The sequence below is a fragment of the Poecilia mexicana genome, unplaced genomic scaffold (assembly GCF_051168715.1).
Source record: "Poecilia mexicana isolate PSO_F unplaced genomic scaffold, ASM5116871v1 scaffold_22, whole genome shotgun sequence".
Lineage (NCBI taxonomy): Eukaryota > Metazoa > Chordata > Actinopteri > Cyprinodontiformes > Poeciliidae > Poecilia > Poecilia mexicana.
In genome coordinates this window covers 3,811,887-3,827,098 of record NW_028263391.1, presented here as the reverse complement: position 1 = coordinate 3,827,098, position 15,212 = coordinate 3,811,887, and the positions used below count along the sequence as shown (strand labels likewise).

Here is a 15,212-nt window from a genome sequence, read left to right as displayed (position 1 = left end):
AGGAAGGAAAGAAAGAAACAAAGATGAGACAGAAAGTGAGGATAGTAGGAAACAACAAAAAAACTAAAAGGTTTTAAGAAAGAAAGGAAAAATATAAAGAAGAAAGGACCAAACTAAGACAACGGGAAAAAAGTGTGAAAGAAAAACAAATATTGTTCTATACTTTGATTTTTTTTCTGTACCATATTTTTCCAGTCTGACTTCTCAGTCTAAACATCATCAGAATCAGTCAGGCTTTTGAAAAAAAAACAACAAAAAAAAGCAGCAGTTAAACACGGAGAACCTGATCGATACGCTGGGGCTGAATGGTGCTGCCGCACTAATGAGACCCAAACACTCCCACCCAGTAGCGGCAGGCCGGCGCTCAGACCCGACCCTGGTTAATATTAGAGGCCTTTTCCCCTGGAGCTACAGCGCAGAGACGGAGCGGGTCCACATCAAAGCGTGTTTCTCTGCGTGCAGCCGCGTTGTCTCGCTCCGAGGCGTTCGGCGTGTCAGTGTGGGAGGTTTAAGCTTCTGTACACATGTAGAGGCGAGGGGTTTGCCACGCTCATACGCGCAAGAACCCGCTGCAGTCAACAAAACAGGCGCATCCTCCGGGCAAATCAGCTGCTCTGCGATTCAAGTGCATGTCTGGGGTTTGTGCAATGAGGACTACATGATAGCAGCAGCTCCCCCCTGGCTGGATGCTCAAAGTGCACCGAGTTCAAATATTGGTCTAAATGTCTACAGACAGCGAGAGGGAAAGAAAACAGGCAGAATGCTCCTTTAACTCCCACATAACATCCATCAGTCTAACAATATATTCCCTCTTCGAGAAAGTTGTTTTTTTTCAACTGTCTAAGAAGCACAAAAGGCTTCATTCTGTATGCACTTTTCAACATTTATAACTTAACCCCTAATCATCAATGTATTTTATTTGGTTTAAAAATGTATTCTTTTATTTATTTTCTAAATAAAAAATTGAAAGATGTGGTGTGTCTTTATTAAATAAATGACTTATTTTCTGTCTCTACCGGCTTTGAACATTATTTCCCCCTACATCTATGAAAATATTTCAGCCAATCAGAGCTTGAGATATAAACAAAGGTTCTTAATTGAAAGGCCATCCCCCACAGCATGATGCTGCCACCCCTTGAGCTATGCAATTAATCAAATTCCTGGTTAAATTTTCAATACACATTTTTTTTTACAATGTTACTTCAGTATATTCTGCTTTGCACACATTCTCTTATCTTGTAATGTTTCCTGATTGATGTGACCTTTAACCTCTCTTAGAGGATGATCCACAGTTTTCCAGAACACTGAGTGACATTTAAAAAAAAAGAGAGAAAAAAGGAAGTAATAATTATTGTAGCATTACTAAAAATTTTTGTAAAACTCAAAAGAATGGATCATATTTACTTTTCAGCTGGGGCTGCCCGAATCAACGAAAATAAAATTTCACCTGATTTATTTCAGTGAAAATGAATCACTGAAAAAAGTAAAGAAATAAAAATGGTCTATTATTGTTTATTCAGGTTGTTAATTTTATACAAGATATTTAATTATTTTTAAGCTTTTAGTGTAAAAGTTCAAAATAATTACTTTTTAAATTTCCATACAAAAAAAGATGTGCTGCTTTAAATCATTGATTTTAATATTGACCCAAAATACTTGCGCTGCAAATTTAGTCAAAAATCAAGCAACCCTCTTTTTTCCAACAGAATGAAACGTGGAAAAGTTTTAGATGTATGAATCCTTAAACAAGGCAGGGCAGCGTAAACCAACTTAATGCTGTTCACTATTTAAATACAATTACAAGCTGTGTTTACGCCAAGAAAACACAATTTCACAATTGCAGTGATTTCATTAAATAAAAAAAACGATTTAAATCACATGTGAATAAGCTTGTTGACGTAATAAGTCACTAAAAGAACATGCTAGCCATGATCCTCCAACTACTTCCTGTCTTCTTCTTTGTGGTTTGCACCAGTGGCAACATCCAGCTGTCTATCATGTAACGCAACAAAAGTGTTTCCATTGAATGTTTGCAAAATAAACCAATTTAAATATGGCTGGAAAAAAAAACAAAAAGAAAAAAAAACCTTATCATAGTGGCAAAATTTTTGAAATAAACAATGAGAGTTTTTTCAAAATGGTTTCCATTAAGCAAATTTATCTTGGAAATTCAACTTGGCAAATTATAAAGTCAACAGAAACGCAGCTACCGAAACCTTTGTGATTGACATAAATGATGGGAATCCACACTTCAAGCTGGTTTTTGGTTTCAACGAAGGGATATCAGGCTGATTGTACCTCAGGTTTGCTGAGGCTGGAGGACACCAGGCACCCTGAGCCCACGTCCAGGTCCCACTGCTTCCTGCCCTGGTTGTGAGGATCCAGCGCCGAGATCCGCCCATCCAGGGTGCTGATGATCACGAGTGACCTGCGGATGCAACACGCAGACGTCAAAATAAAGTTTAGTGAATTCCAAACACATGAGGCGACACCGTTAGAAGCAGATCTGTCCTCCAGGGTTTGCCCTGGTTGGGTTTAACCAATGAATGACGAGGAGCGCTGCAGCAGCGCTGCAGATGTCTCCTTCCCTCTTGAGTCCTGTTTTTGTTTGAAAATCAGAGTGACCTTCATCAGAAGCTCCGACCGCAACACCTGTGCCAAGAACCCCCCCGCTGCGTCAGGTGGTTAGGGTGGCATATTGATGAAAGAGGATTATTAAAACATGACACACAGTCACCTGACGGCAGCCAGGAGAGATCAGGACCACAGATGTGCTCGGAGAATGGAAACATGGCTGATTCGCTCCGTGAGGAGAAGAGCTGAACTTGACGAAGCAAAGTAGAACAATAACATCCCTGTTATTTACTTCTTGTTAGGGCTCTTACTGTTTGCATATTGTTTCCCCGCTCTGTAATAAAGTGTTTTACATGGTTTCTCCATGTATTTCCAGTTAGAATTTCTAACTTTCTCAAACTTCTCGTTTCTATTCATCAATTGTTTTTCAATGTGTAATGTCCAGTGGTCAAGTTTTAAGTATGGAACCTCAGAGTGTAAGAGGGAACAAAAGAGAGACAAACGGATAGATGGACAGAGGAACAGACAGATGAATTGTACATCTTTATCGGAGGATAGATGGATTAATACGAATTCCATGTTTTCTTCATTCACGAACAAGACCCCAAGATACAAATTAAAATTCAAAAATATTTTATTGATTTATTGATATTTATTTATACTTAGGGTGCAGTCAGACCAGCCCTGTTTAGTCCGTTTTAATTGAACTCCAGTTCACTCCACTAGAAATTCCGGTTCACTTTGGGAGGTGTGAATGCGCAATTGAACTCTTGTTCTGTCTAAAAACCTTGAAATGAATTCTGGTGCTGTCTGAAGACAAATGGAAGTGGCCTATAGTGCAAGCCAAAATACAACCAAAACAAACGTGTAGGTCTAGCGCCAGAAGGAGAAGGTCTCTGGCCTACAACTTTAAACCACTAAAATGTGACGACTCTCCATTTTTGTTTACATTTCATAAAGAAGGAAGTTGCATTCAGTGTCTTCAGAGGTTTTTGTGGAATTTCCTTCAGTGGTTATTGGTGCAGCAATACCACAGGTGAGCAGGCAAACAAGTTTTTCAAATAGTTTGGCTTGCTTGACTCAGGGCAGTGTGAAAATACAGCACCTGAAAATACAACAAATGTTACAACTCTGGTCCCCAGTCAACCTAAGTCTACCGGACTATTAGGTGTGAAAACATCCTTAAACTCCTCCACTTGGACCAGTACCTTGTCCCTGACTTGGAGAAGGAACTATTTTCTGGCTCAAAACTATGGTCATGGATGCGTTAGCTTTGGAGAGGCTAATAATTAGCATGCCTAGTCTGGCAGTAACCAGATACTACTTAAGAAAACTTTATCAAGAAAAATAGTTGACATACATTTGGATCCATTGGCATGTGTTCTTTTGACAGAATTTCCTGTAATCCAACATGATTTCAAGTACTAAAAAAATAACCAAAACCTAAAATTAACCTAACCAAAAAAGAAATTATTAAACACAGGAAGTGGGATGTAGAGCTTTGGTGGTCCAATCGCTACAAACAGGATCCAGGTGAGTTACCAGCCATGAGCTGGTGCTGAAACCAACTGCGTGAAGAATAGAAAGTGAAACCTCAGTGGCGTTAAATATATAACCACAGCCTCCAGAACCTAAAATATTTCTTGTTGTTGGTTGGTTGGTTGAGAGCACAAAAGCCCTCCTAACACTCAATGAATTCATTTTTCATTCAGAGGCAGTGCTGGCTGACAGCAAGCAGCCACAACTGAGAATTGGGGGAAATAGGACACAGGGGGTGGAAGTATTTACTTTGCATGATATATGGGCTGAGAATTTCCAGCAGCACGAGATCCCCTCACCCTTGAGGAAAGATTTTAAGAAGTAATGAGGTGATGGATTTTTTCCCTTTTTTCCCCCCTCATTCAATTAATTCCCCTGCTCTACCTAATAGTTATACAGATGAAGGCTTTTAGTACCGAGTGCAAATTCTACTAATGGCTTTCATTGCTGTTTATGTGCTCACACAGCAATATCTGCTAACGGCGCTTCCTTTTCTTTTTCCCTCTCGTAGCAGGAAGACTTGGATGAATTGAGACATCCAACCCCACCCCTCACCAAACTGTTGGGGTTTCTGCCGCATTGCTTGTCAGTCATGTCCAGAGCGTTGCCCGTGGCCACTTCCTGCTTATTGATTTTATCTGTTGAAGAAGGGGATGCTGTCGATGGGCTCTTAGCTTTATTTAACCAGGGAGGCCACAGTGAGTGCTGCTGAGGCTTCACTTACTGTTGAGGTAGCTTACCAATGTTATGGTCACACCTGTTCCCCTTGGATACTAAGCCTTTAAAGGGAAAGGTTAAGCTTCCATGAGATGAAGTTCTGTGAAGTGTTTACAGTAGATGACACTCTTTGAGTCTTCATTAAGCTTACATCTGGATTAGATGATCTTAGATGCTAACGCTAGTCCAAAAGGCACCAAGAGCAAAGTAAACTTTTACAATTCCAATCTTAAAAACTTATACATGTTCATGAGAACACCATTTTATGAACTTGAACACCGTCAATACTTTTGCAAACAGGTGTGATTATTTACACAGAAACCGGTTATTATTTACACAGGAAATTGAGGTTGGAGAAAGTGTGGCATTGATAACCTTCCTGAGTGAAACTATGGAGCAGGATTAGGGCCAAAATTTTAACTACTGCACACAGAGTGGCGGCTCCATCCTTTCCGTAGCAAGACTCTGGCCTGATTAATGACAGGTCAGCCCCGGCAACGGAGGAGACTACTCACTTGCGTTAGCTTCAGAGAGGCTAACGAGTAGCATACCAAGGTTGGTCGCCCATTGGATTGTCTACTTCCTCTGCTGTCCATTAGACCAGATAGGCTGGCGTTAGTTTTGAAAAAGCTAACTATTAGCAAAACAGAGCTGGTTACCCATGGGGAATCAAATTTTTGAGAGTTTGAGCGACCAAAAATAAATCCCAGCTGATCGAGAAAAATCGGCCAATTCCAACCTCCAGGGGATAGATTGATGCATCTCTGATTATAACAGTTTAATAAAATTACCTATTCCCTCAGACAAAAGTAATGTAGATTATTTCTAATAGGGAAAGACTGCTTTTACTCACACAACAGCCCATTACAACTCAAGTGGAGCTACAAGTGCGTACACAGATGCAAATTGTATCACTAAACAATAATGGATTATGTGTTTAGTAACGCCTTCTAAAGCTGAGATTATCTCTCAGAGTCTGCTGTGAGCATCACCAGCCTCACTGCCAGCACTCAAGTGTAGAGCGCTAAGAAAAACATTGTTTTTCCTCGCAGCCACCAATAAAAACACAGCTCTAAAGTCTGCTCTCGCCCTCTCAATTGGCTGCGATACCCTGCCAAAAATATTAGGCTGATTGGTTGTTGCTAAGCAGTCGGCTCGCTGAGAGGGTGGAAGCTTTCCGCGGCCTTCGCTCGGCCAGCCCCCCGCCCGTCCCCGTCCGCCCTGGCAAGTTGCACTATGAATGTTAAAGTGATCTAAAAGTCACCGAGATCACCGAGTTCATCTCCAGAGATAAAAAGATTTCATTCTCAGAGTGCGATCAAAGGCTTTTGTGAGCTCTTGGTACGTCAAATAAAGGATGAAGGGTTGTGTGTGTGTGTGCCAGGGTGAGTGTCCATGCTCTAGTATAACAGTTATGTATCTGCGCAGAGAGAGAAGTGAAGTCAAAATAGTACTAAAAGAAAACAAAGAGCCCCGCTGCATCATTTAGCACTGGAGGCGATTTTATTTACCACATTGGGGCCCCGAGACGCCGCAGCTCTGCTCGGCTCCAAAGGGATAACATGCAGCCTGTGGGGTTGCTGCTGCCGACCGTGACAGAAACAGATACTGAAGAAGACATCTGAATGGAAAATAAAGACTGAAAAAGGGGGAGGCTGCCAACAGACTGTGGGCTGTGCGCGTGCTCGTCTGTAATGCTGTCAAAATGTCATAAATGGTGCAGAGCGCTCTTCAAAAAAAGAAAGAAAGAAAGAAAATCACAAAGCGCACGGCGGAGCGGAGAGCCAATTAGCCTCGCTCTCACCAGACTCCGCTCCTCAGAGACGCTCAGCCTCAGTCTGCACACACCGGCAAAACTCGGCGCCTGGTAAACACTCTCTCCATTGACAGAAACAAACCAGGATGTTTACAGAGCCAGTCTCCAAGGAGCGCGAGCTTCCGAGCCGGGCCAATCCCGAAAGCCGGCGCGCTCTTCTCGGCGGCCAATGGAAACACGTTTTTCCCTTCTCGGCTGTCCAATGAACGAGCGCCTCTGCGGCGTCCGAGCCAACAGCAGAGCAGGATTGCCTGTAACCATGCAACGGGAAGCAGCCCGCACGCGGAGCGGTGCCGCCGCGCAGCTGCCGCTCAGACTAGCATGCAGCCGCTGAGAGGCAGGATGAAAATACGAGAGCGTGGGGAGCACGTGGAGAGCAAGTTGTGGGTGCAGCTCAGAGCTGGCCGCACCCAGCGCCACCAACATCGCCAGCTGCTGCGGCAAAGTGCGCACTTGTCATCAGGGCGAGCCAAAATGGCTTAACGAACGCCATGATAGTTAAATTAATTTATAAAACTGTAATACTTTGATTAGACATCGGCTAACTAGTGTAAGATTGTTACAGTGAGGTACTGCGGTGCCACCCTTTCTTCTCACTACACTACTCTCTGTGTTGTTCTCAACATAATATCCCAAAGCGCCCAACTGAGCTGAAGTAGCAGTATTTTTATTCTACCCTCCACAAAACAATGGAAATATGAAGATGTAACTTTTTTAAAACCTTGGTGTACCTTGATACCGTTAGCTCATCCATGCTGTAGAAAATGACAGTATAGCCATGTTTCCATTAATGCTATCGCACTCAAAAAAGTTGATGAAAATGGCAAAATTCAAATTAATTTCCTCAATTTCACAGAAAAAAGCTTTTACAATTGCTTGAGGTGACTCTCGACTTTTACAAAAAAGACTCAAAGTACTGAGTACTGACAAAGTGAATGGGCCCAGCCACTGGTGGGTCTGTGCCTTACCAGAGACACAGAACTAAGAAAAAAAACGTCCCAAACCCAAACCTCCAGGGTTAGGGGGAGGACGCTCTCCATTTTCTGTTGGGTGTGCTACATGCAAGTTTGCAACCTCTACATCTTCTTTATTTATTGTGTAGAGTACACATCTGATAAAATTTAGCTTGGCAATAGTCTGACCGTTAGCTGGAAACATGCTTAACTCCCATTTTAAATTTAAATGTTCGCTCAAACTTTGCATGACAATTGAATGGAAACAGTTACTGTTAAAAAAAAAGCCAACATTCTTTCCAATTCAATTTCTATGGTTTAAAGACTTATTGATAAGAGGAATAATAGTCCTAATATATAAAAGTAACACAGCTTTTCCCCTCCTACACCTGTTGCTAAAAGAGGAATGCATTCTCCTGTTCCTTACCACAAAAAAAGTTTAGCTGTTTGGACAGATTTCAGGTCATGGTGGGAAAACTAAAAGATTGCCACCCATCTCTAATTAAAATACCAGCAGAATAGAGGTATATTTTGCACAATACATAGAAACCGCAACTCAGTTTAGTGCAGTTTGTTTAAATTAAACTCAAATAACATTAATATTACTGTATTACATTGCAAAAATCAACATGCTGTACATAAACAATAAAAAAACAACCTTTTCTGTCACAAAAAAGCAATCATATCATGATAACTGTTTTTATTTAAAAATCTTGAATGAGAAAATGAAATAAATAACTTTACTCAAGGTTAGCACTTGTCAGTAGCAGGGGAATTGTGGGATTCTCATACTGGTCCATGCAAAGGCAAAACCCCCATTTTAATGCTCCATAAACCTAAACAAAATGGATCAGTATCTAGTATTCATAGTGTTGACTTCAGCAGTAGAATAACTGACAGCGATCTGCTTTGAAACGTCGACCTTGTATCCATCGGTGGCAGTGCAGCAGAGAGCAAAGGGTGTGGTTTGAAGAAAAAGTTGCTGCACTTCCAGCCTGAAAAAAAAAATCTCTCTTCCTACACACACACACACACACCATATGAAAGTGTTGCCATCACTCTCTCTCCTCCTGTCGCACGTGGTAAAATCCAAACTCTGTGGCGCCACGCTCCCGCCTGCTGATTGGCCACGAGTCTGCTCCGAGCCGCGGATATGACTGGTTGTTGCTAAGCAGTGATGAGACGGTGAGAGGGAAAACAAGACAGCATGGTCCTACTAACCCTCAGCCCACTGTGTTTTTAAACACTCCCTTCTCTCTCTCCTTTCTCTCGGAGACTCACACCTTTCTGCCTCTGCCCCACCCATACTGCAGTACTGCAAGAGACGGGTCCTGCCGACGTACCAAAATAACCACTGACCTAATAAATTCCCTTCCAACTGATAATCGTGTTTAAAACCGGCAACGCTTCTGATTGTGACTTCTGCTGCTGCGCATCGCCATGACCAGACCGCTCAATGTCCTTAGACGGTGTCACCAAAGATAAACACATCAAGACGAGAAAGTGGTAACCAACTCAAGAAACGTCTTTAAATGATTGATAAAGGGGAAAATAAATCAATATTCTGTTTTTATTGTCATACAAATCCAAAATCTGCATGAATAAATAAATCAACAACAAACCCTAACCGTGAAGAACCCAGTTCAGATGACTCTATCAAGTCTTGATAGGTAGATCAATCATCCTCATTGTGACCTGTTATTTTAGGGACAGTGTCTATTAATAAACCACACAACATCTCCCCCAGCTTCGGAAAGCAGAGCACCGTAAAGTTTAAAAATAGAATGTCTTCACTCCATCTTTTACCTTACTGTAACCAGACCCATGTGGCCAACTCGAATTCTGAGCATTGACCCAATCTTTCCCTTGCAATTGGCTAACAAGTTGCCCGGCTTGGCCGATTGGCTGTTGCTAAGCAGTGGGGGCTGTTGGAAGCCGGCTCCCGGGCAAGGCGGCCCAGAAGAGCTGTTGCAGCTACAGAGCCCTGGGGTGTGTGTGTGTGTGTGTGTGTGTGTGTGTGTGTGTGTGTGTGTGTGTGTGTGTGTGTGGAGATGGATGTGTGAGAGAGAGGGGGGGGGGGGGGTTGAAAGGTTGGCGGTGGGGGTAGTTGGTTCACACAAAGCGACCGTCCTCTCTAGTCTCACCTGGAAGTGCTCCCTGAGGTGCGCCGTCGCCCCAGCGGAGGGCCCCGGGAGCCGGAGCATCGGAGCTGGGAAGAACAGTCGCATGTACACACGAAAACGGGTTCAAAAAAAGCAGGCGAACATGCCGACAGGTGCGACGCCGAGCTTCCGGAGCGCGAGGCTCCGACGCAAAGACGGCGGAGGAAAGGTGGGGTGACAGCTGACAAGGCGACACAAGAGCACTGCACGTCACCATCTGAAAGCCGGATCAAAGCAGACATCTAGAATATTTATAGATTACAGGTACAGTGATGGATGGTGGAGGGGATGAGAAAGACAACAACTGCAAATATCAAACTTTGAGAAAAAGATGTTGACACCTGGATGCGAGAATGTGTCTGAAGTGATCGTGTTTGGAATAAGGCAAATTTATCTGGGTGGTTTAAGTTGTGATTCTGTCAGCAAACATAAAACCAGAGTGGATAAAGAGGTACGGCATGCTTAAGCAAATTCAACAGTGAAACTGAATTATGATTTAATAAGAGATGTAACAGGATTAGGTCTGATTGGATTGGAAAGGAATACTGAAGTACTGAAAGGAACGGTGGGCTGACCTCATTCACACTGAGGAGAAATCCTTGATGGTTTCACAGCTATTGATACAACAGCTTAGCTTCCTCTGCTTTAAGTTACTTTTACTTATTTTGGTTATTTTTAGAGTTTTTTCCGAGTCTTCTTAAGTTTGGAGCAACAAAGCTGTCAGAAAACAACTTGCTTTAAAAGTGAAGTTATTTTCAGATTCTTATCGTACATGGCAAAAACAATAAAAAAAACTCTTTAAAAGATAAAGTAGTTATACTGGGGAATTTTTTTTTTTTTGGTTGTTGAGTTGTTAACTCCTTGTCATGACTCTCTGGGATCATCTGTAGCAGAATGTGAAAAAAAAAATGTGCAGATCAGTATTTACCTTGCAAAGGGAGCTGAGGTCAAATGCATATTACTGGGCCTTTCGAGAGCCTCCATTCATGTAATTTCCCAGCAGAAGAACCAGTTCCAGCAGGCGGTCAGAACGTGCTGCTTCACGTACTGTTAAGACAAGTTGCTTTTAAAACCTTGCTCACCTAATGAGGCAATGCCATCCAAATAGCAACAACAGTGTCGAGACACTGCAATACAATGAAACTTATCCTGACAAAACAAGATGGAGCACTCTCCATATCACACAAAAACAATCCTGAAATCCTGTTTTCTTCACATACTGAAGCCTTTGCAATAAAATTTGTTTAAATCTAATTACTGACTTGTGAGAAAGCAGACATACTGTATTAACATCGCAAAAACAGGTTTGAATTTCTTTTTTATCTCGATATTAAACGAGAGCCCCGTTCAGATCATAGTTCTGCAGTGAACAGATGTTTTTACATCATTTAAGTCGATCCATGGACACTACGAGCCCGGTGCTTTCAGAGCACAAAGTTGAGATTGTGGAACCAAAGTGGCGTGGCATTCAACTCACAGGTGAGCAATATATAAGGCTACGTTTACACAACAGGTAAATGCGACCCGTGTCCGACATTTTCACAGCCCCAACTGACAAAACTGTCAGCTCCAGATGTTCAATAATTTCAAAATGTATCCATAGACGGCGTCGTCCATTATTACGCCCGTAAACAGCGCGCTGCTATCTGACGTCTACGTTCTTCTTCTGGGTACATGGGTCGCCACTGGGGCCATGGATTGTTCACACAGATGTCTGATTGTGGGGGTATTTAATTAGTATGAACGACCACATGAAAAACAAATATATTTCAGCAAAAAATAAATACATTTACAAAAAAAAAAAAAAAAAAAAAAATTAGAAGACCTGCTGTGTGGACGTAGCCTAAGTTCTGTGGCACATTCTTCACTCAGTTCATTCAAAGATTGAAATGCAAGCAAAGCTGCTGTGCACCGTCCTCAACATGCCGCCTGCATCAGACTCTGCTGAGCAACACATTTGTCAGATCAAATGGACTCTGGAAGGTCATGTGGCACTTCTGTCTGCACTGTACACTCCTGCTGCTTCTGCAGCTGTCTTCACGTTCCACCCAGTATCACCCTTTACTCTTCATCATGTCTGGCGTTTTTATTTTTATTTTTTTAGTGGATTGAGAGGTGGAAAGAACATGTGTAGATCAGGTATCAAAACGATGGTCGGAAATGGAGCTAGTGAAACTTTGATCCCAACAAAAACTCAATGAAGATAGCACATTGAAACGTTCAACATCTCATCTCAAAATAATGAAATAAAGAAAATTTTACCATAACAATAAACAGTAATCCCATTACATTCATCAGTGAAAAATATTTCACTTTTAAACTTCTTTAATTTCATATTATTTTCAACATTTTGAGATGATTAACCTTATCGCAATAGAATGATGTTTTAAAATCCTGCTGTCTATCACATGAAATAGTAAAACGTAGTACGATAATAAACAAGTCTAAAATTGAATAGTCTCAATATAATGAGGCACAGCTGACAGAAAAAAAGAGATTAAAATCATTCTTTCTGACCTAAAGGAATAGTAAAACTTATGATAAAAATCTAATTTATGATCTCAATTGTCATTCTCAGGTAAGGTAAGAAGTTCTTTACAGTTTAAAAACTTTTAATTCTTAGATGACAGTTTAAATAAACCCCAAAAACTATTTAGAAAAATTACACAAAATCACTATATTTTTTTGAACTGAGAAATCAAAAATATTTTGAAAATTATGAGACGTCTAAAATTGTAACTCTTATTTGTGTAACAAGATTTACGTCCGACATCCTTTAGAAAATGAATGTATATTTGAGCCACAGCAGTTTTTTTTTTTTTTTTAACTCAACTGAAAGTTGTAATTGGCCTCCAAACAAGATGAGCTTCCAAAAACCAACAATCTAATTCTGGTGCCAAGAAGAAAAGCCAGTGGAGAGTCTGCCGTTTCCAGACAGGTGGAAAGACTGCATGCTGTATGCAGCAGACTATATACCCGAGGGGTGACATTAAAAAGCAATGTGTATGTATGAGAGCGTCGGGTGAAGAAGCAAAGGGTAAGATGTGAGCGAGACTAAACTCAAAAGAGCGAGAGACAAAGAGAATAATTTCAAGGGGAGACACAATCCAACAGAGACATGCAGAGGGATGAGGTGCAGACGCTCTCTCCATGTTTTAACACCCACATTAAGCCCCTGGAAAGTGGATTTTTATTTTTTTAACAAAAACATCATACATTCCACTGGTTTGTGTTCTGGTAAGAAAGCTCTGTTCCTAAACTTGTGGAGAAATTTATTGAAGCATTTAAGATAAAGTGGAAATTGAAGCCATTTCTAAATGCTAACAGCTAATATTTGGAAAAGAATACGGTAAGAATGTGATGTGGAAAGTGACATGGTGGGAGGGGAAAAAAGGGAGGAGGAGGAGGAGGTACACAGGAGGAGATGAAGGTGCAGAGAGGGAGCAGGGTGTGACCACCACCAGGATGAACGTTCAGGAGTTTTTCCTGCAGCTGCTGAGGTGACAGACAGGAATATTCTGCTTCTTTCCAAGCAAACTGCAGCCTTTATCACCAGCTCCAGCAGTGCTGCAACGCTTCAGTTTATAGCTTCTTATAACAAGACATGGGCTTTAGTAGAGCACAACTTCCACTTTGCCCGTTAAACACAGAAAATGACTTGTTCTGTAGAAAAACATGGAAGAGAAAGGGGGGGAAAAAAGATCTTTGCTTACTTGTCTTTTCCAAGGTTAAATATGCATTAAAATTAAAATCCTCCATTCTTCCAGTGTAGCATCTCAGTGGCTCCTCGCTGGGAGAAAGAAGGACTCAGATGGTTTTACAAGGGTAAACATGTACCACCCAGTTTGTTGTTGTTTTTATCAGGGTTTATCAGGTTTTTAAAAGTTTTAAAACATTCTCTTTTACCAGTATTTTTAAAGTCAATTCAATGATATACCATAGAAATTGCAAAAGTGTCCAGACTGTGTTTTTTTTTAGATTTAGGTTTTACTTGAGTCCATCTGTGAGGATGTCACTGCATTCAAAATTGTCTGAAAAATAATTAAAAAAGCCAAATAGCTTTTTAAAGCCAGCTTGTATTAGCATGTTACATTTATGTTAGGCTGTATTAGCATGTCATACATATTTTAGCTTCTATCTGCATGTTTTACATTTGTTAGCTAGATGTAGCATGTCATACCTATGTTAGCTTGTATTAGTTTGTTACACTATGTTAGCTTACATTAGCCTGTTAAATTAGCTTATTATATTTATGTTTGTTTGTATACTTATACAAACTTGTTATACTTATGTTAGCTTAACATAAGCTTGTTGTGCTTATGTTAGCTTAACATAAGCTTGTTGTGCTTATGTTAGCTTAATTTAGCTTGTCATGTTGGCTTATATTAGTCTGCTACACTTATGTTATCTTGCATTAGCTTGTTATACTTAGAGTATTATACTTAGTAGTTTGTATTAGCTTGGGAAGCTGACATACCTTTGTGTAATGCTACTTGACATGCTATTTATTGGCTGGTGTTTGCAAAGCACCCAATCCAGAAGCTCTATTTATTTTCCTTTGAGCTGATTGGCTATACCCCCAAGAGCGAATATAAGTAAGTGTTAGCTTCTGCAGTAGTGCCAAGATGATTTCCACTGTGAGTATTAATGCATATTAATGTGTATTTGGTGTTTGAACTATTAAGTGTCTTAGAGGTGGTCTCAAATATTCACAGATTTTAGCTAATCACACTAACCCCCATAAATATCAGGACAGCACTATATATCATTTTACAGACTGCAGGCACAAGTGTTGACCTTTATTTTTTAAAAACAAAAGCAATTAGCTCTGTAATCATGTTATGCACTCACTTAAACATTTTCTGCTACCGTAACACTGTGTTAATCTTACTTGAGGTTATCACATAATTGGAATTTCCTATCAGGCCGAGTCTAGTCGGGTGTCATCATGGAGCTTTAATATGAGGGAAAGGTTAAATGGACGGACTTTGACAAAAGCACTGGAGTTATTACGTGCTTTTCTAGACATACTGACCACTTAAATCGTTTTACACTACAGCCACATTCACCCGATCGCATTAACACACACATACCCATACACCCATACCCAGGACTGCGCTTTGAACCGCCAAAGTGAATCCAGGCGCAATAAATTTGAACATAAAGTTCAGAAAGGGTGCTGTAGATCTTCAAAAGGTTGAACCAACTCTCCAACAAGGTCTCCACTTTGATAACTTCAGTCAAGCTCCCGAATGAAAGATTAACAGAATGTTTGGAATATCACACAGAGAATAATTTAGTGTAGGACATTTTACACTTCCAGGACCAGAAAAAAAAGGCTACTGGAATAATCAGGGTCCACGAGGCTGTATCTCAGCCTAACCCAACATAGCTGCAATGGTCTGTGGAAAATATATAAATACCATAATAGGAACACACTGCAGCAAACAC

The 15,212-nt window shown here is 40.9% G+C and overlaps 1 protein-coding gene across 1 annotated transcript in view; it reads right to left on the bottom strand.

Annotated features, from left to right (window-relative positions):
- eif2ak3 (eukaryotic translation initiation factor 2-alpha kinase 3) overlaps window positions 1–15,212 on the bottom strand; it is a 37,335-nt gene that overhangs the window by 19,662 nt on the left and 2,461 nt on the right. Inside the window, exon 2 of the mRNA XM_088002854.1 lies at window positions 2,299–2,428. Within this exon, the coding sequence (XP_087858980.1) occupies window positions 2,299–2,428 (130 nt within the window). The remainder of the gene's footprint in view (window positions 1–2,298; window positions 2,429–15,212) is intronic.